The sequence below is a fragment of the Typopeltis vanoorti genome, chromosome 12 (genome assembly GCF_054136105.1).
Source record: "Typopeltis vanoorti isolate ZY-2024b chromosome 12, IOZ_Tvanoo_1.0, whole genome shotgun sequence".
Lineage (NCBI taxonomy): Eukaryota > Metazoa > Arthropoda > Arachnida > Uropygi > Thelyphonidae > Typopeltis > Typopeltis vanoorti.
This window is the reverse complement of record NC_143560.1, coordinates 46,738,007-46,758,120: the sequence shown is the minus strand read 5'-3', so window position 1 is coordinate 46,758,120 and position 20,114 is coordinate 46,738,007. Positions and strand designations below refer to the sequence as shown.

At 37.9% G+C, this 20,114-nt stretch overlaps 1 protein-coding gene across 2 annotated transcripts in view; it reads right to left on the bottom strand.

Moving 5' to 3' along the window:
• The window catches only part of LOC150100754 (dnaJ homolog subfamily C member 25 homolog), a 167,268-nt gene extending 159,401 nt beyond the window's left edge, over positions 1 to 7,867 (bottom strand). For both annotated transcript variants that reach the window (XM_090401691.1, XM_090401692.1), the window contains exon 1: positions 7,676 to 7,867. In XM_090401691.1, the coding sequence (XP_090257817.1) occupies positions 7,676 to 7,778 (103 nt within the window). In that variant the 5' untranslated portion in view covers positions 7,779 to 7,867. The remainder of the gene's footprint in view (positions 1 to 7,675) is intronic.
• Between the last annotated feature and the right edge of the window lie 12,247 nt (positions 7,868 to 20,114).

The window sequence follows — 20,114 nt, the reverse complement described above, 5'->3', positions numbered from 1 at the left end:
CCACTATATACAGCGATGTGACATTGTTGCACATACTTAGGGGTATGATTCAGAGGTCGTCATCCAGGACCACCCAAGGCACACTCCAGATAACTAAATACTTGTGGAATGACAAAAGACTCAATTCTCAGAAACAAATTCAACAAGTATGTTGTGCATCACATACAACTCACGTGGCATGCAGTGTAAAAATTGATTCTAGCACAGTTGCATATAACTCGCGCACAGAAAAAATAAAAAAATTAAAAAAAATTCATTAAGTTACAAAGGATCATTTTGTTTTCGAAGTATTTAAAAAAAAAAAATTTTTTTTTTCTAGTGTGGCAGTCAAAGTGTTAATCCAACTCAGCTGTCATTTTATTATAAAAAGTAAGTTACTGAAGCATGACCTACCCTTCATGAAACCATGCTGTCCTTCCCCATACAATATCCCATTCATATCTGGATGTTTTGATTTAAGCAACTTCTCCAATACTCTGACCACCATTTCTGAAATACTAATTGGTTGATAATTTGCTATAGTCAATGATAAGACTGAATAAGGTAGGTGTAAAATGGATGAAATCTGGAAGAGGAAGGTACTTTGGAGACAGTACAGGATGAATAATGGTAATAATCAGTTACATGAAGAGTATAAAGAAAAAGCCAGGAGAGTGACTCAGTAAGGAAAACAAAAGTGCAGTATGAACAGAAATTGGCAAGTAGAAGGAAGAATGATCATGGTAAGATGATGTTAATGGATAAAAATGGAAGAATGGTAACTGCTGAAGAAGACATTGTTGAGGTATTCAGTGATCAATTTATAAGGGTATTATATCCTGATCAGGGTGGAATCATGAGGAACTAAGTGTAGAGGACTGAGAATGGCTTAATTGTGAGTCAGCAAGAGGTATTTGAGGAAATAAATAACCTTGATGTCAATAAGGCAATAGGATTTGATGACATATTACCATGCATCTTAAGGGAATGATCCAGGGAACTGGCAGTAGCACTGGCATGCCTGTTTAATAAGTCTTACAACAACACAGGTTCCAAGGGAGTGGAAAGAAGGTAAAATTGTTCCAATGCATATAGGTGGTAATAAGGCTGTGCTTCAAATTATAGGCCAATCTGTATATCTGGAGTTGTGGCTATCTGATAAGCATCAGAAAGTTGTATATGGGGTGCAGTATCTGGAAGGTGGTATACCACAGGGGTCAGTTTTGGGACCACTGTTTTTCAATTTGTATGTTAATGATATTGGGATGAGTTAAACTAGTGATATACAGCTCTTTGTAGATGATGCAAAATTGGGGAGAGCAATGCAAAGTCAAGCAGATGTTATGGCCTTAGAGGAGGGCTTGAATAGATTGCTTGAATGGGCACTTAAGTGGAACTGTCAATTCAACTTTGCAAAGTGCATGGTTTTGAGATCTGGTAAGCAACAATAGGATGCAAAGTATACTCTCGGTGGGGAAACTTTAAAGGAAGTAGAGGAGATGAGAGATCTGGGAGTGGTGGTGGACAAGGACCTAAATTTAGAGGCCACATTGCACAAGTTGTGATGTCACATATTTTCACTATTTCTGACATGCAGAAATAAAGAGGTTATGATATGGATTATTGTGCACAGATTTGGTAGCTGAGTTTCCATGATGACGAGAATATATTGGGTCCATAGAAGACTTAACGGTGATCAGTGGTCTCTGGAATGTGAAGTATGAGAAAATGTAAATTGAGGAGCCTTATGAATAGGAGAAAGGGGGGGATATGATTGAGACATAAGCTAGTCAGGGATTAACAGGTTGACCTTGAAGAGAATTTTCATAAAATGGGAGAAGGGAATAGAACAAGAGGTTACTGCTGGAAACCACATAAGAAGGGTGTAAGCAGAGTGAGGAGCAGGTCATCTGCATGGAGAGTGGAATGCATAGCTTGAGTGTGCTGTGAATGTAGACACACTGACTCAGTTTAAGGAACGGTTGGATGAGCATTGTGTGCAAGTGGGTACTTCCCACGACGAGTCCCTGACTCCATTAATTCTTTTAACTCATGGTATGCAGTCAGGTACTTGTTCCTTCAAACATCCCTTCACCACTTCCCATGCACTACTAACACTTTTCCCTGGAGTATATCCTCCCACAGTACCACTCCAGCAATTTTCAAAGTTTCTCGTACTTGTCAGCTTTGTAATTCCACACGAAACCCTTTAGTGAAAATTTCACATGCTTAGTCACCTCTGAAGTCGAAATTGAATAATTACTCTTGTAGACTGGCAGCAATATGGCCATCTTAGTTATACACAAATCCATAGTGTAATCACAAGGTCCAGCATTCTCGATCCCATAGTACCTAGAATTACAAGCTACCTTAGGTAATTATTCCAAGAAGTCGCATTTGCATTTCCTTCTGCCTATATAACCTTTCCTCCTTCCAATTCATATCTGCATGATTAAAGTCACCTATAATAATTATAGCTGGTTTGGTTGACGAGTGGTTAGTATCCGCTCTCCAGCCAAAAGGATGCGGGTTCGAATCCCGCCATGGGTATAGATGTTTGCGATTGTCTGTGAAAATACCAATGGTGGTGGGAGGTAGATGGTGCTGGTGTAGATGATGATGGTAGTTGTGTTTCGTTGTAGTTGTTGGATTGTGTGGTGGAGATAGAGTTGTCAAGTAGGTACCCTCCCTTGACGAGTCCCTTGGACTCCCTGGAGATGTCACATAATAATAATAATAATTACATGCCCTCCACTTATTCAATTCATTTGCTTATAGATATCTCCCACATCATCCTTTGTATTCCCTGGCCTACAGCATCACCCAACCAAATACTCTCTCATATTAGCTTGCATCTCACAACCTCAAATGCACTGCTTTCTTGCTGTACTACCACTCTTTTAGGCTGCAATCATTTGACATCTTCACCAGTAATACCTCTCCCCTCCATTCCTATTTGCTCTATCCATCCTAAAAAATACTATAACCTTCACTTCCTATGCTAATAATTATATCATCCTCAGTCAGCCACATCTCACTAATACCAATAATTTTTGGCCAATAGGAACCAGCTAATACTAAACATTCCTCATTTCTAATACTTCAGGAATTAGTATACATAAATGATATTAAACTCAAAATTAACCTTATGCTTTGTGCGCACAATCTCATTCACTACCTAAGAAACTAAAGACAGCATTTTCTCTCCAATCGCACACCTATTTGCTTTATTGATGCTTGCATGTTCCCTCTCCTGCTTCTTCCCTAACAACTCTGGTTTCCCTGATTTTACATATCTAATCCTACTGCAGTTAGCAACACTTTTTCTAAACTCCTAATACCAAATCCATTTAAGTGCAAACCATCTGTCTTATATAAATCTTTTTTGGCCATCAAACTCATTCCACATATCAAGAAATGGCATCCCACTTCTCTTACACAACCTACACAACTGTGTCATTTGCAATTATGGCCCTTCTTCACAACTCCCCTCTACCATACCATAACAGACTGACTATCATTACACTCTAATTTTTAGAGGTACCTGTGGCATAGTATCATTACACTCTCATTCTTCTCTTTTGATACCATCAGTAACTCTTTCATGCCCTCCCTCATAGCATACTTTTCTCCATGCAGATCATTTGCACCTGCCAAAACAATCAACTCTTTCACTTTATCTTTCTGCATATATATCACCACTAACATCAATAATCTTTGCACCTGGGAAACATGATTTCTTCATTCCCTTCATCTTATCATAAAATCTCATTACAAAATTCTCATTTCTACTCTCACCAGCATTCTTTGATGAGCATTCCATTCTCTTGGTTGGTACCTCCTTTTTATTTTTCTTAGCAGCACCACTCACCAAACATTTATTCAGTCTCTCAAGCTGATGCTTCATCCTATGAAAGACATGTAAGCAAGTCATCTTTTTCATTAAATATAACTCTTCATTCTCCACACCATCCATGCTTTCATTTGCACCTATACAAGCATCCTTTACTCTCTCTTACATCGTCAAGTCTTCTATTCATCCCTCTTCACATATTCTCAAATTTTCTTGAAATTAGTAGACATAAATGATATAAACCTCATAAGCTCATTATGAACCTTATGCTTTGGACCCACAATTCTCATTTCCTATTACCAATGTACTTCTTTTACCCAAGCTTTCATTTGTTTTCTCATTCTCTTAACTCTCTCTCTCTCTCTCATATATTTCCTTATGAACTTTTTATATTAGCTAATCTCATCTGAAGCATGCTAATTTCTTTATTCACTGTCTTCATCTGAGTTTTCAAATATTCTACTTTATTTCTGAACACCTCTTCTCTCTCTTCTTCTTCTTCCACAGAATGAAGAGCAGATAATGCAGTGCCAGCAAGAATAGGCAATCCTCATAACAGGTCTTAGAATCCAACAATGAAGGCATTGTCTTGAAATGTAAATTGATAGAAAAAATATCCACATCAGATATCCAATTGTTCCTTGGTACAGTGCTAGCAAGTATCTCAGAAATATCCTTACTACTGCTACTAATATCTTTATATAAAGTATCAACAAAAAGGTGAAAAAGGATGCATTTCAAATAAGGTTGGGCCCTTGGTCAAAGTCTTGAATTATATTATGAGCAATCTGAGTGGATGAGAAAAACTCAGAGTAGAAAACAATGAACTATTGCTTGAATATCTTCACATGCTTCCAATAATTGGAGATGAGGTCAAGTGTTAACCAATCTGAACAGTGGTCAAAATGGGCTGCTTGTTATCTGGAATTAACATATCCTCTTGATACATTATTTGTTGTTGACATCTATAATAATGGTGGTAACTATTTCAATTACTGTATCTTTTTCAGATGGTGATCCATCCACTGTTAAAACACTGATCATTAGAGAATGATTTCTGAGTCACACTAATAACTATACATGAATAAGAAAGGAAAGTGGAGTTGATGGATGGTTAAGCAGCCAGAACTCAGGTTCTTTGTTCTCTTGTGATCAACATTGCCTCCTAATTAATATCCTCAAGCTCTTCTGTTAATACCAGCAACAAGGCTCTTGACTTCACCTCTCCCTCATACGTTTATTTCATGCACGAAGAAGTCTTTTCTGAGGTCTGCCTCTTTTCCACCCACAGAACAGTGGCACTTCTGTCTCATGGTTGTTTTTGTTGCAGTCAAGAAAGAGGCAAGGTCTGTACTCTTAAGCAAGGATTGCATTCAGCCTGATGACAAGAATGATTGTCAACTAATCCAGCACTGCTAAAACTGGATAGTTCATTAGTAACGGATTAATACAGCATCTCAGTGCAGACTATCTTCTGATAGTCTGCACTGAGATACAGACATGATTTAGAGTATCCAGACACTCACCTGCAAACTCTTTAAATCTTCTATTATTGAAATCAGCAACATGAAGAAGAGTAGACAGCTCAGCTAGCCTTGCAAGATGCTCACTTCATCCCTATACATGTAATTCACGATCATTTTCAGATATGTGAATTTAATGTCCTTGAGGATCACAATGGGATGATTAATTCTCAATACATAAATTGAAAAAGAATGGACTGCATTAAGAAAACACTATTACTTTTCTACACTAAGTTACATCTATACAAAAGCTTTCCTGAAAAGTAACTGATCAAACACAGGTAACATACTGCTGTGGCGATTGTTCCATTTCAAACAAATGGTCTGAGTTTCCGTCATCCAACTTAGTTGAGTGAACTGGTCTATAAGTACTGCAATAAGAAAGGAACAAGGACAGAACTGGTTAATTTTTTTTTTTTTCTGTGACCTCCATGGAGTCACAAATTAATTGCGGGAGGTCAACACAAAGTATCATACCATTCCTTAAACTCACCCACTGTTTGCATGATCACCACCCTCTCAGGCAATGCATTCCATGCTCCTACCACTCCCTATGAAAAAACATCTTACTCATCACTCCCTTTTGCAACTTCCAAAGATGGGCCCCTTGTCCTTGCTCCTCATTATACCATATGAAAAATCTCAGTGTTAACATGATAATAACCTTACAAGAGCTTAAATGTCTTGTTCATACCCCCCCCCATTCTATTTAAACTCGCCACCCTCTCCTGCTTCATCCCCCTTCAAACCCCCAGTGATCAGATCTAAGCACAGAAATCCAGATGTCGTCTGATCAAAGCTTTATAACAATGTGACCATGAATGATAAAAATATGGTGGTCCATGTCCTCACTCAACACTGCAGCAATTTCATTCCAATATGTCTTCACAACTTTTGCCTTGGAAATGCAAATCTCAATCCACAATCACTCCAAGATCCCTTGCTTTTTCCACTTCAAGTATAACCTCACCAAGTGAGTAAGAATAATCCTATCTGTGGATCCCAAATTTTAAAACCATACAGGTAGAATTGACATTCCCCCCCCCCCATTTCATTTGTTCATTTTTTTATTTTTTCAGTTTATTCAAACCCTCTTGAAGAGCCAAAACATCAGCACTATTACTAATAATCCTCCCAAACTTCACATCATCTGCACATCTTGTAGTCCTGTGATGATATCACTGACAAAGAGTAAACAGAAGTGGTCCCAATATTGAACCCTGTGGAACTCCACTTGAAACCTCCCTACTTCCCGATGCTGCTCCCCATATACAACAATCTGATATCTACCAGAGCCAATCACCAATCCAGTCCACTAACCTGATATCCAAACCCAGTTGTTAGGTGGTACCTGTCAAATGCCTTTGAACCCCCCCCCCCCACACACACACAAAAAAAAAAAAAAAAATGTATGCCTTTACCCTCATTCTCTGCTTTTGTTACTTCACTTTAAAAGATAACCAGATTGTTAAGAGCACCCTTTAACAAATTCATGGTGACCTGCATAAATAATATTGCCCACATCTACCCAATTCTATATATGAGTTCTTACCAATTTCTCCATAATCTTAACAACTACAAAAGAATATAAACAGGTCTATAGTTTGATACTTCCATTCTACTGCAACCCTTATGCAGTGAAACTATCTTACCCTCCTTTCACTCTGTAGAACTTATCTCATGGGCTGCGTTTAGTTAGGATTAAGACAGAAACAGTTACTGGGCCAATGTATTGTCTGTTAATTTCATGGTCACTTTGTCTCTTTAAGTACTTTGAAAAACAGTAGATTCCAGGAAATAATACATGGCAGAAACATATATTCAGCAACGTGGAGTTATATTATCAGAAAGATGTGACAAAATGCACTGATGACTGAATTAAAATGAAGATATGAAAAAAGAACACGGTATAGAATTGCAATGAGACACTACATATGAATGAGTACAAACGTACTCAAAGGAGATGCAAACAGCTGTTTGCAAATCCTTTGAGTACGTTAAGTTTTCGATGCGAGTAGGATTCTGCAGTATGCTTAATAGCAGACTTCGAAGGGTTCCAGACGATTAATGAAGTCGGGTTACTGTTGAACAAAACGTGGCAATTACGTTGTATTTAAAAACATTTTCTATGCAAGTTTTTGTACGTTACCGCAAACGTTTCATTAACGCAAGGGCGTCATACTATGCAATGTTGTTTTAAAGTTATCCATTTACTTTGTTATAAAGTCACATTTATTAATAAGGTGGCATGTTTAAGGTTTTTTTTTTTTTCATTACAGAATTCAAAAACGTGGCAAAAAATCATGAAGCATTAACGTACCTTCATAGCAATTGTTCTTTCCGCAATATAAATTTTCAATGAAACAATCTACTAAAGAGAAGGATGTCCAAAAGGAAAACAGCATAAATCTGAAAAATAACATTGCAAGAAATTTAGCAAATTTCTTAAAAAGTATACGGATATCAGTCTGAATTCAAAGCCCTGCTTAAATCCGTTCACACCGCTCAGATTACACTGTAACATAAACCACGGAAGAGCATCAAAGCACTTAACAGATAAAATCACCACCACTAGAAGTACTGCTACTTCTCGTTTATATACTGTGTGTGTGTGTATATATAATTTATTAATAATACATTTAGTAATATATATGTAATAATTTTCATCAGATTAATAATTTATTAATCTGATATATATATATATATATATATATATATATAAGTGATCCAAAAATTTTCTTCTCCAATAATATATATATTTTTTCATTATTGTACTATGTGTCACATCTTAACATACTGTGAAAGAAAACAAATCAAGCTTTAAAACAAAAATGCCAGATCCAGATCCTAGTATTCAAATTGAATGCAAATATGTAACGTTGTTTTAAGTTTTCTTTAAAAAATAAAATAAATGTTATATTTTATTCCCAAAGAAAGTAGGTTGCACTTCTTTAGCCCCTAACATTACTGATAGTGATTTCGAACCGACTTCGCAAGAAAGAGATATATTATGCAGACAAGTTCCTCCATCTTGAACCCCCTAATTCCTAACAGACATATGTTATATCTGAAATAATTTGTGTTCGTCGGACTGTTTTTAAGCTGCAGCATTAAAAATCTGAGTTTCTGAGCGAGGAAAACTCTGCTTGCCTATACCAAAAATCGACTAGCACGAAAGAAGGCGAAGAAAGGCCCATTTCCGCTAGTCAACAGTTAGAATCGTATAGTGCCTATCATGGGTACCTATCGGACTATGGGGGAAAAAAACACTAATTCCATGTGGCTAGACGGGCAAACTTGAAGTTTTCTAATATAAATAAATCCGCTAATGTCGTTTATATAGGGAGTATGCAACACCGGTCTATTCGACTTTTGCGCATATATGTATTCCTGCTTCTCTCACCTGTCACATATACAACCACCGGGACGCATACATTCCGCTAGTCCTGCATACTACAAAATCCCGTATGATATCACGCAAAATGGAGACCTTAAATGGGGGGAGTACGGCAGTTCAAACTCATTTGGTAAGCAAACAGATAATTCCGCTAAGACCATCACCAATTATAATCAGCATCTAGTGCAGAGATTGACAAGTGACACAATCTCGTGGCTCCTAACCCTAACACGAATATTTATGGTCTGACTATTTATGGACGGGTCTTCTGCTCCTGTCCACAACAATATCGAGAGTTGCCTGTTTTTTTTTTTTTTAAGTGAAAAATTCGTGTTTTCTGGAGTAACTATCTCACGCATTCGTAAGTGAAATTTTAACTCACCTTCAGTCGAAAAGCCGATAAAGGTTCTCCACATCATATTAGGATTCGAATCCAGATCTTCCTAGTCAAAGGATATCGTCAGCATCAGTTAAGATATGTGGCTCTATAAAGAGCATTCTAAAGAAGAGGCAAGGTTATTTTAAGGAAGGAATTTTAATCAGTTCTCAACTGGACTGTACACTGTTTAGCAATCTAAATTTCCAATAGATCTGCATACTCTTCAGAAAGTCAAGAGACACATTTCTAGGGAAATATTTGAATTAGAATGTTCAGTAAGCATAAGTGGATGGGTTGAGGAGGGCAGATCCTAGTGATGTTTATGTTGTTTATAAGATGAAAGGATATGAAAAACATCCTGCATGTGAGCCTATATGTTCATATAGGCTCACATGCAGGATGTTTTTCATGGGAAGTGTGTTTCTCCTCGACGTATTTGTGAGGTATCGGTTCTACATTATCAGAGAATTATTATAGAACATGATGGTTTCTAGTGCCTTTCTTGTCCTTTCGTATTCTGTCTGTAGATCAATGTGATCATGGCGTCGTTGTGCCTGACTTTAGAGATAGAGAAAAAAAAGCCTGCACATTCGTAAAAATCCCTGATAACTATACTCGTCAGAAAAGAAAATCGAAATGGGATCTTTCCAGTGAAAGGGCTTCCTCGAAAACAATCGAACTACGGAGAATTATGTTTCATGGCATGAAACTGAAAAACTAAAAATGGAAAATACCTTAAGTTGAGCATGATTGTAGTCTGCAAGAATTTGTTTTCTGAATATATATTTTTAGATCCAGCTTTTATGTAATTTTCAGTTATATACGAGAGGACCTTGAAGGTTCTGATAAACACCTAGAATAAAAATGATGTTAAAGTAAGCTGACCATATTTCTTTGAGACATAAACGGGATATTGGGACATTGGGATGGCAAAAAAGGGGTCTGTATTCATGAAAAAGTAAGACGATAAAAAAGTTTTATAACATAAACATATCGAGCTTACTATTATTCTTCAGTGACGGAACTCATACAAAAATTTAGGTGCGTAGAGGGGGAGTGTATTTCACCATAATTGTACCATGAATATTTCTCCGATGAAGTGATCTTATGCAACAAATTTTCATTTTATTATGAAACTTCTCACACTCCATGACACAATTTTGTCTTACAACTAACACAGTCCTCATTGTCTCAGCATTTAATCTAGATTTCTCCACTGACCACATACCGTTCATAACAGAAAATATTCTCACAACAGGTGCTGTACTTCCTGGAAGACAAAGAATAAACGTTACAATATTAAAAAAGTCTTGAAAGTCTAGGCGTTCGCTCATTTCAGAAAAAAATCTGTGCTTATGTTCCATCATTGTACACAGCTTATCCATTTAAATAAAGTTTAATTCTTTCTGGAGATCGTCATTAAAACTGCAGTTTCGCTTGTTTGACATTGCAAGGATACACTTAAAGCTTAAAAAAAAAAAGACTTAAAATTTAAAATGTATCAAATTTAAACCACCGGTTAGCACACAGGCAAAACAAAACTAACGCTACAGCAGAACAGACTCCTCGTCTGAGACGCTCAAGTTCATTTTTTATTTTCTCTGAATAAATCACTGCAGATATATCGATATTTAGTATCGAACAAAGCGACTCCATGGTTATAGAAATTACTGGTATACATGATATTGATATACGATTATATCAATAATCGTATATCAATATCAATAGTTATCAATAATTTTTTTTGATTTATGACTGACAAATATGAAAGTATATTTATAGTTTTTATTAAAAACGGTTGACATTTTTATTAAAACGACGGTACTGCCGGGAAATATTTAAAAAACGGTACTGTCCCGTTCAAAACGGTACGTATGGTCAGCCTATGTTAAAGCAACTCAAAAAGTTACAAGAGTTTTTAAATTTTAACTTCCAAGACTGGCTGGACATCAATCCCTTGGATTTTTATCACGTAATCGGTATTTTTTAATTGCTTAATTAAAGAAAGTTTTGAGCACTTGGCTCGCCCTAATTAGGGCTGTGTAGATATATTTCAATCTGTGATCAGGGCCGCCTTTGGGCGTTTATTTTTCTATCTGTCTTTTTCATCGTAATCTGATGACTCACGAAAGAGTAGGTTGGGATGGAGGAATGCCCGAGCAAAGTACTTGGTTGCTATCTGGAGGAGAAACGTAGGTATGTCTGTCAGGTTTCCGTCTTGGTGGAGGATAGTATTCCTTACAAACCATTGGGCATCGAAGATCATTCGGAGGCATTTGGTTTGGATTATTTGTAATCTTTTGATGTTGCTAGGGGAGGTGTGGCTCCACTCTGGTGAACCATGAGTCAGTATGGGTCTGATGATTGCTTTGTATATTCTTAGTTTGTTTTCTGGACTGACTTTGCTTTTACAGTTGAGTAGAGGGTAGAGTTGAGCTATTGCCGAGTTAGCTTTTTTGCAGGCATGAGAGATGTGGGAGTTGAAGCTAAGATGGTTATCTAGTTTGATTCCCAGGTATTTTACTTCTTTTTCCCATGGGATATCAGTATTGAACATCGTGATTGCTCCGTGATGGTTTGCTTTCTTCCTTGTAAATAGTATGGCTGTGCTTTTATCTGTATTGACGTCAATTCTCCATTTCCGAAACAATTTTTCAAGATTCCTTGCTGCGTTCTGTAGTCGTTTTGTGGCTAGCTATGGCCTGAGCGATCTGGTCAGTATCGCCATGTCATCTGCATAGAAAGCCATGGTGGTTGATGCTGTGCTTGTGACGTCTGAGATAAAAATGTTGAAGAGCAGCGGCAATAATAAGGAGCCTTGCGGGACACCTGCTCTGATACTTCTTGTGGTGGATCTAAGACCATCGAGTTTCACTTGAAATTTTTGGTGTTTCAGGTAAGAGTCTATGATTTGGATGAGATTTACTGAGTATTTTGCAGTAATTAGTTTGTGGATGAGGCTTTTGTGCCACATTTTATCGAAGGTTTTCGCCACATCCAGGAAGACTGCACCTGTATATTGTTTCCAATTAAATCCAATAGTTATGTATTCTATAAGTCTGAGGATTTGTTGAGTTGTGCAGTGACCTGTTCGAAAAACCAATTGTTTTTTTGGGATTAGGTCTAGATTGTCCGTTTCGTTTTGTAGGCGTTTTAGTATTACTTTTTCAGCGAATTTCCCAAGGCCACACAAGAGGTTGATAGGTCTGTAATTCTGTGGGAACGGGTGCGTTCACCGGTTTGTGGATGAGGATTATATCTGCCTGCTTCCAGCGAGTGGGGAAGTAGTTGAGTCTTGGCATCGCATTGATGATAGCCACTAGATGCATTATTGTTTTGTGAGGGAGTGCTTTTATAATTTCGTTTGAAATCTGATCAGGACCTGGTGATTTTCTGTTGTTGAGGTTCTTGATGGTTTGGTATATTTCCTTTGGCATAGTATAGTTTGTGTTGTCACGGCTGGTGGTATGATGAAGTGCATAGCGTAGTTGCCTGTGGATTTTTTCGATGAAGAGCAAGTCCGCACGAGTGTAGTTTAGTTGAAATTGCAGCTCCAGGGTGTCTGCAAAGGCTTCTGCATTTTCATCGTCTCGGTAGACTATGCCTCTTTCTCCATCGATTGGTTCTATGTTGAGGTGATCGCTGACAAAGGCTTTAGTCATTTTCCATAATGAGGTATCTACAGTGTTTAAGGAGCTTAGTTTCCTCTCCCATAGTTTATTCTTATGGCCTTTGATCGCATATCGGACTAGGTTTGTTGCCGAGTTTAGCTCTATTTTATCCTGGGGTGAGAGTGTTGCATGGTATCGACGTCTGATCCTGTTTTTTGTTGCAGATAAGCTTTAGAATCTCTTCTGGGAGCAGGTTATTGAGCTGGAGCGGTAATGTTAATGGCTGTTGCCAGACCAGTTTGGATTTTGCTTTCCAGTTTACTGATCGCTGTATCTACTTCTTTGGGTGAGGAGATGGTTGGGACAGGGCCCATGATGTTGCAGAGAGTTGTGGTGAGCTTCTTGAGATTTGTGTAGGATTGTCCGGGGATGGTTTCTGATTCGCCGCCTAGGCTAAGCAGAACTGCATTGTGGTCGAGGCTAAGATCATTAATAATCTGTAACTGGAACTGGTGTAGGGTGTTCTTGAAAATGGCTATATCCAGCACGTCAGGTTTGCCCAGTGGTCCGTAGTGTGTTGGTTCAACAGGACCTGCTATGGTGATGTTTCTTGTGATAGCGAATTTGTGTAGGCTCTTCCAATTATTGTTGGTGTTTCTAGTGTTCCATGTGGAATGTTATGTGTTTAGGTCTCCTGCCACTATTGTTGCTTCATTTGTGTCAAGGAGCTGGGAGAGGTCTGAGGCTAGAAATGGTTTGCCTGGAGGGTTGTAGACTGAATATAGTTTTATACTACCTGTGTTGTTGGTGTGTATTTCAACTCCAGTTTCTTCCAGGTTTGTAGTTGTTGTTTTCTTGATCTCATTGTATCTTATGCTTTTTTTAACAAATATAGCTATTCCACCCCCTCTGGCATTAAGCCTGTCTGTACTAAGTGTGTGTAGTACCTTATTTCGGGGGTTGTCGTAAGGCCAAAGGAGCGTCTCGTTGACTAAAAGGATGTCTATCTTATATCTTTCAGCGAATTCTTTTAGTTCTAGGAGGTTGTTGTTTAGTCCGTTAGCATTCCAATATGCAATTTGTATTGAGTTAGCTATGGTAACTGTTATCCATTAATCATGGAGAAGATGATTTGTGTGTGTTTTTGAGGAATTTGTTGGTGTAGGCCTGATTGGGATTTGTTTTGCTAAAGGCCGTTAACATCTCGCCTAGAGTAGCAGCTAGAATTACTGCGGGATTTTGGTTATTACTTGTAGAGACCGCAGATGCGTATGATTTCTCGGGAGTATCAGCCGGCGTTTTGATTTCTGGTGTAGTTTGCTTCTGAGTGGGCGGAAGTAGTGCCTCTCTAGCCTTCTGCAGGCTAGATGGGTGGAGTGACAATCCATTGTAGTTGGCTGGGTGTGGGCCGCCACAGTTTGCACATCTAGCGGGCGTGGTTCGCGGTTTGACGCAAGTGTGCGAGGGATGGTTGTCACCGCACTTGTAATCCGCTTTACATAGTTTTTGTGCATGCCCATATTTTTGGCAGCGATGGCATTGACCAGTTGAAGCCTTTCTTCTGAGAGGTTCGGTCTTGATGACTAAGCTGCAGACTATTTTAAGGTCGTAAATTTCTCTATGGTCTTTACTGATCTCGACCAAGACCAGAGGCATAGGGCGCTTGTCTGCTTGGTATATGCGCGATATCTTAATAGTCTCAAAGCCTTGTGATCCGAGATCAGTAGTTATTTCTTCAGCTGGTATGGTCTCAGTCAGACCTCTGATTACCACCTTTAAATTTTTTTCGCTTTTAAGCTGAAATCTGTGATATGGGACTTTCAGTTCATCCATAAGTTTGGTGAGCTGGCGGTTGTCCGAAGTTCCTTCAGGTTGAATCCGGATTCCTTCATCTGTATACTCTTGGCTGATGTAAATTTGATGTTTGTGTTCTCTATCATCTCTGTAATTAAAGACAATTTTTCTTTTCTTCTTAAAATTACTGGTGGAATCCTCTCTTTGGGATGTGCCCTGGAGTCGGTCTCTATTCTTTCATCAGGTTGTGCTGTTTAGTCCATTGGAGCTGTTCTTTCCAAGGGTTGAGGAATTATTTCAGGTTCTGCAGATGGCGACTCCTTCTTGCGCTTCTTTTTGCTGACAACCTGATAGTCTTCTCAGTTATCTGGGTCCACTAGTGGCTGGTCGTTAACTGGTGACATAATCTCTCTGGTGTTATCTTCAGAAGTGCTGGGGAGAGGGTAAGGCAATTGATAGTCCTCTGTTTCACCCTCTTCTATTTGATGGACTGGTCATTTCCTTTGCTACAGGCCTCCTACACGTTAGAAGATTGCCAATAGCTGTTTGAAGTCGAGCTCATCATATGGAGAGTCCATAATTTGAGCTAAGAGAGAATAGCGGTTGCTCGGGTTTCCCGAGGTAGTTTATGAGTGAGCCTGTAGACTTTGAGAGTCCACTAGCTAATCCTGTAGACAGCTTAGAGTAGGCGTCTACCAGCAAAAAGTTAGTTTATTATAGGTTACTGTCCTAAAAACAATGAAAAACGAGTTTCAGGAACTTACTTGGACAAGTGCAGAGACCTACCTCCATAAAATACCATTCACCCATCACTGGTCCTCATTGTGGGTGGGGCCTGCCTGCCATCAGACCTCTGCATATTTCATACAGAGGGGGAGATAGTAGGTCTCGAACTGTATTAGTTCCAGTGCAATGCGATCCTCCCAAAAACTTTATATAAAATTTAGCTAGGCAGAGTCTAAAGGAATACATCCGATCACAACGACAGCCACTAACTACCTAAAAGTTACAAGAAAACACATACAAGAATATAAGAATACAGCAATCCCCTCGATTACTGCGCCTCCAATTAGTGCGTTTTCGATTAGTGCCTCATTTTTTTTTCTATACCCAAATTCGATTATTGCGCCTATATACATCTTAAAAATAAATGTTACAGATTTTAAAAATTTTCTGTCTATACCTTTTTATAGCTAACTATTTTAAAATACCACTCACCAGGATTAAATAATTTAGTTACCGATTTAAACCATTTTACCAAGTTATTTTTTAATGACATACTACACTATTTCCATGTACACTGTGTTCTAAATTTATCATCAAAATTTATGTCATCTACTAATTATGTAGAATTTTGATGATCATATTGAATGGAAATATCCACTTGTTTGCTGATGATGCAAAATTGGGAAGAGCGATAATCAATTCAAATGATGTAAATATCTTACAGGATGACTTAAATAGTCTGACGGTATGGACTAATGTAAATGGCTCCTCAGTTCAACATGGCTAAGTGTGAGGTGATGACATCCTCTTCGGGAGGATAACATCCATGCTATTTACTATATTAACGGCACTGAACTGCAAGAAGTTGATGAGACAAGAGACTTTTGTGGACAGAGAACTTAAGTTTAAAGGGCATATTGCAAAGATTGCCAAAATATCACATCAAATTACATGGTTGTTGTGGAACACACTAACAAGCAGGGATAGGGAGGTTATTGTTCCACTCTATAAGGCATTAATAAGGCGCATTTGGACTATTGTGCACAGATCTGGATTTCTTGGTGATGCGGAAGTGGTGGAGAGGATTCAGAGGCGGGTTACAAAGATAGTTGCAGGTGTGTGGGATGTTCCCTATGAGGACAGATTGATGATATGTGGGCTCCGAAAAACAAGCTGATAGACATAGTAGAGGAGATATAATAGAAGTATTTAAATTGTTTAAAGGATTTTACAGGATTGATACTGATAATATTTTTAAGACCAGTGCAGGAAGTGAGAGAACGAGGGGCCATCCCTGGAGATTGTGTAAGAGTGTGGTTAACAAGGGTTAGGACTACATTTTTTACTTGGAGGGTTGTGAATGGGTGGAATGTTTTGCCAGAGGTAGTTGTGAATGCTTCAACTGTGAATGAATTTAAGGAGAGGCATGACAGGTATTGTGTAAATAATGGTTAGTGTGTCAATGTCGGGTCTCACGCGATGAGTCTTTTGTCTCCATGGAGACACCGTTAAAATAATAATAATAATAATAATAACAATACTAATAATAATAATATCTCGTACCTCCTTTGCAATTGATTTCCTCACATTTTTATTTTAAAGTATTTTCCCAATCTTTCATCATGATTAAAAAAAGAAAACTAATGAAAAGTAATCTTACTGGAAGAAAAACTTGAAATAATAATGAAAAAATGAACAAGCCGAGTCCAGACCAAACATAGAAAAAGAACACAAAAATGGTTGAATGAACTATAAGAGCCATTTTAACCAAAGCTGCTGAATACAAACAGAAAAATAAGGCTGCTTAAAGTTCACCATACATGCACTCGAAATCAAAGTATTATAATGATTGAATTAGACAGACTTCTACATGGAATGAAGACTGTAACCAAAAACGGATCCCGATAAGGGATCCGTCCATATTATATCAAAAGCATTAAGTCTCTTTGCAACCATGAAAGAAAGGGCTATCAATGACAGAAAGGAAGAAGAAGAATTCCAAGCTAGTGCTGGGTGGTTTGAATGTTCCAAAAAAAAATAGCCTACATAAAGTTCTAATGCTGCAAGTGCTGAAAAGGTAGCAGCATATCAGAGATTTTGAAGAAAATTGTGGAAGAAGAGGGCTACTGGTACCAACAGATATTTAATATCTGTGAAATCGGCCTTTTTTTTTTTGAAGCGAATGCCTTCCAAGACTTTTCTGCCAAATCAGAAAAATCTCAGGTTAATCCTGGTTATAAGGGATTTTACAGGATTGATACTGATGATATTCTTAAGACCAATGCAGGATGTGAGAGAACGAGGGGCCATCCCTGGAGATTGTGTAAGAGTGTGGTTAACAAGGGTGTTAGGACTAGATTTTTTACTTGGAGGGTTGTGAATGGGTGGAATGCTTTGCCAGAACTGGTTGTGAATGCTTCAACTGTGAATGAATTTAAGGAGAGGTATGACAGGTATTGTGTAAATAATGGTTAGTGTGTCAATGTCGGGTCTCCCGCGATGAGTCTTTTGACTCCATGGAGACACCGTTAAAATAATAATAAAAAAAAAAAATCATCTAACGCCTTTTTATTCCCGTATAGTCGAATGATATTACTACTAGCAATATGCAAGCCGTTTGGAATCACATTCTTCCACATTGTGCAAATGATTTTAGAAGCTTTTCAAATGAATCTAAGTTAATTAAATTTCATTCTGAGAAATTGAGTGATTCCGACCTGCGAAATTTAGATGCAAAGCGGGAAGATCGTGAAGAATATGAAGAAAATTTAAATCACTTACAAGCCCAAAGAGATTTCACAGAAACAAATATAGTTTTCGTGCAACCGAAGTTCTTAAGCAGCAATGCATAGAAGCTAAATCCTTATAAAGAGAGAAGCATTAAATTTGCAGAAGGAGCAATAGGACAATACTGTCAGTTGTATGAAAAAAAGAAACAGAATGCCAGCTAAACTACGTTAGCTAAATTCTTTGTTAAGAGGTAGAATAATAAATTTATATTCTGAATATATTTTTTTATTGTTTTTCAGCTTCATGGTTTTCCTTTAACTAGGCCCTGAGATATACCCAGTTTCTTTTATAAAAAAATTAAGGTTCAAAAAAAATAAAGAAATCTGAGGAACGAATTATACTTTTCCCCATAGGTTATTATATTCGATTAGTGCGTTTTCGATCAATGCACCTGTTTTCAAGAACACATTACGCGCATTAATCGAGGGATTGCTGTATACGAACATAAGTTACTTTCATAACTCTGCTACTAGTATGTTCTTTCTTGTGGTTATATCAGTTGCTTTAATTTCATTTCATTCCAGGTCAGTGGTTCCCAACCCTTTTCCTCTTGTGTGCCCATTTTAAACCCATTTCTATAAATTGTACCCCTTGTTTTTAAAATAGCTGTTTTTAAATAGTTCAGTGCCTCAAAAGATACAACATACAGTCTTAAATCCGTTTTTCTGCTATTTTTGATTATTTTTCGTGTACCCCTGTAAGGCCTAGCACACACTCCTGGGGGTACGCATATCACCTGTTGAGAACCGATGTTCTAGCTCCCCCCCCCCTCGTATTCTCAGTTAAGTATTCTCATATGCTAAACAACTGGGCAGAGATTGTTTAAAAGGAAGTATCTGACTGCATATCCAAGGTCATTAGAATGAAGATAAGTAAGGTAGCAGAAATGGATATACTGCAGAGAGCATATAAAGATCAGTATATTCATGACAGGACAAAGTGCAAGCAAGAATATTGACTTTATAGTAAAAATTAAATAAATCGGCTAAAGCCTTTTTGTTTCCATATAGGGAGTAGACCAGGCCGTTTTAAGCTCTAGCTAACTTTTGGCGACTGAGTGGGCAGTTCAATCTCCACTGGTAGACAATCATGTAAAGCTGGCCCAAGGCTATCATTAATTAATTGGTACACAGTGAAGAAGGCGGCTTGCAAGTACCGCCATCTCGTGGTACCTAACCCAAACACAATATTTTTAATGTCTGAAAATGGTGTGGGTTCGATGGCCGATTTTCTTGAGTTTACGGGACGAAAAACCCGAGTTTCCTGGAGAAAAAACCCGTTTCCCCGTGCCAGAGATAGACTAACTCTGGAACGGGTCGAGAAAAGGCTTAGAAATCTTCCTCTAGTCGGTGACTAGATTCGAATGCCTTTCCTCGTGCGGTCAAGCGCTGTAGAGTGCAAACGAATGCGATTATGAGAGAAAATTAATGAGATAGGCCAAATTAAATCAAAAAGTGTCTTTTTTTTCTCGTTATGTAACAAGTAAGAAGATAAATGACTATATGAAGATGTTTTTAATCAATGCTGAGAGGAAAGGACGTTTACCCAGACAAAAAGAATTTGTTGAATTGCAGAGCGATCATTTTGCAAATTTTGCAAAGGCATATCATCCATGTTGAGATTTTTCATTTGTTGATGTGACTGAGACACATATCTTAATTGAATATGCAAGAGAATTGGCACTGCCTCTTACGAAGTTGTTCAGTGCAAGTCTAAACTCTAGCTAGGTTTGAAAGGAGCAGAAATAGGGTAAGATGGTTACTTTACATAACAGTGTCTCCAAGACAGAAGTAGTAAACTAAAGGTCAATTAATATATCAGGAGTGCTTGATGAAGTACTGAAAAAGTCGGTTAATGGTCCAATCCAACAATGGGTGGATAGGAATACGATCCTCTACGGTGAGCAATACTGCTTTTTAAAGGGCAGCTCCATTCTCATTAATTTATTCGCGTTTTATAATAAAGTGACAGCGAAATTGGATAAAGAAAATGGTTACTTTATGATACTGCTGTTCTTTGCAAAGGCATTTGACAAAATACAACATGAAAAACTATTAAAAAT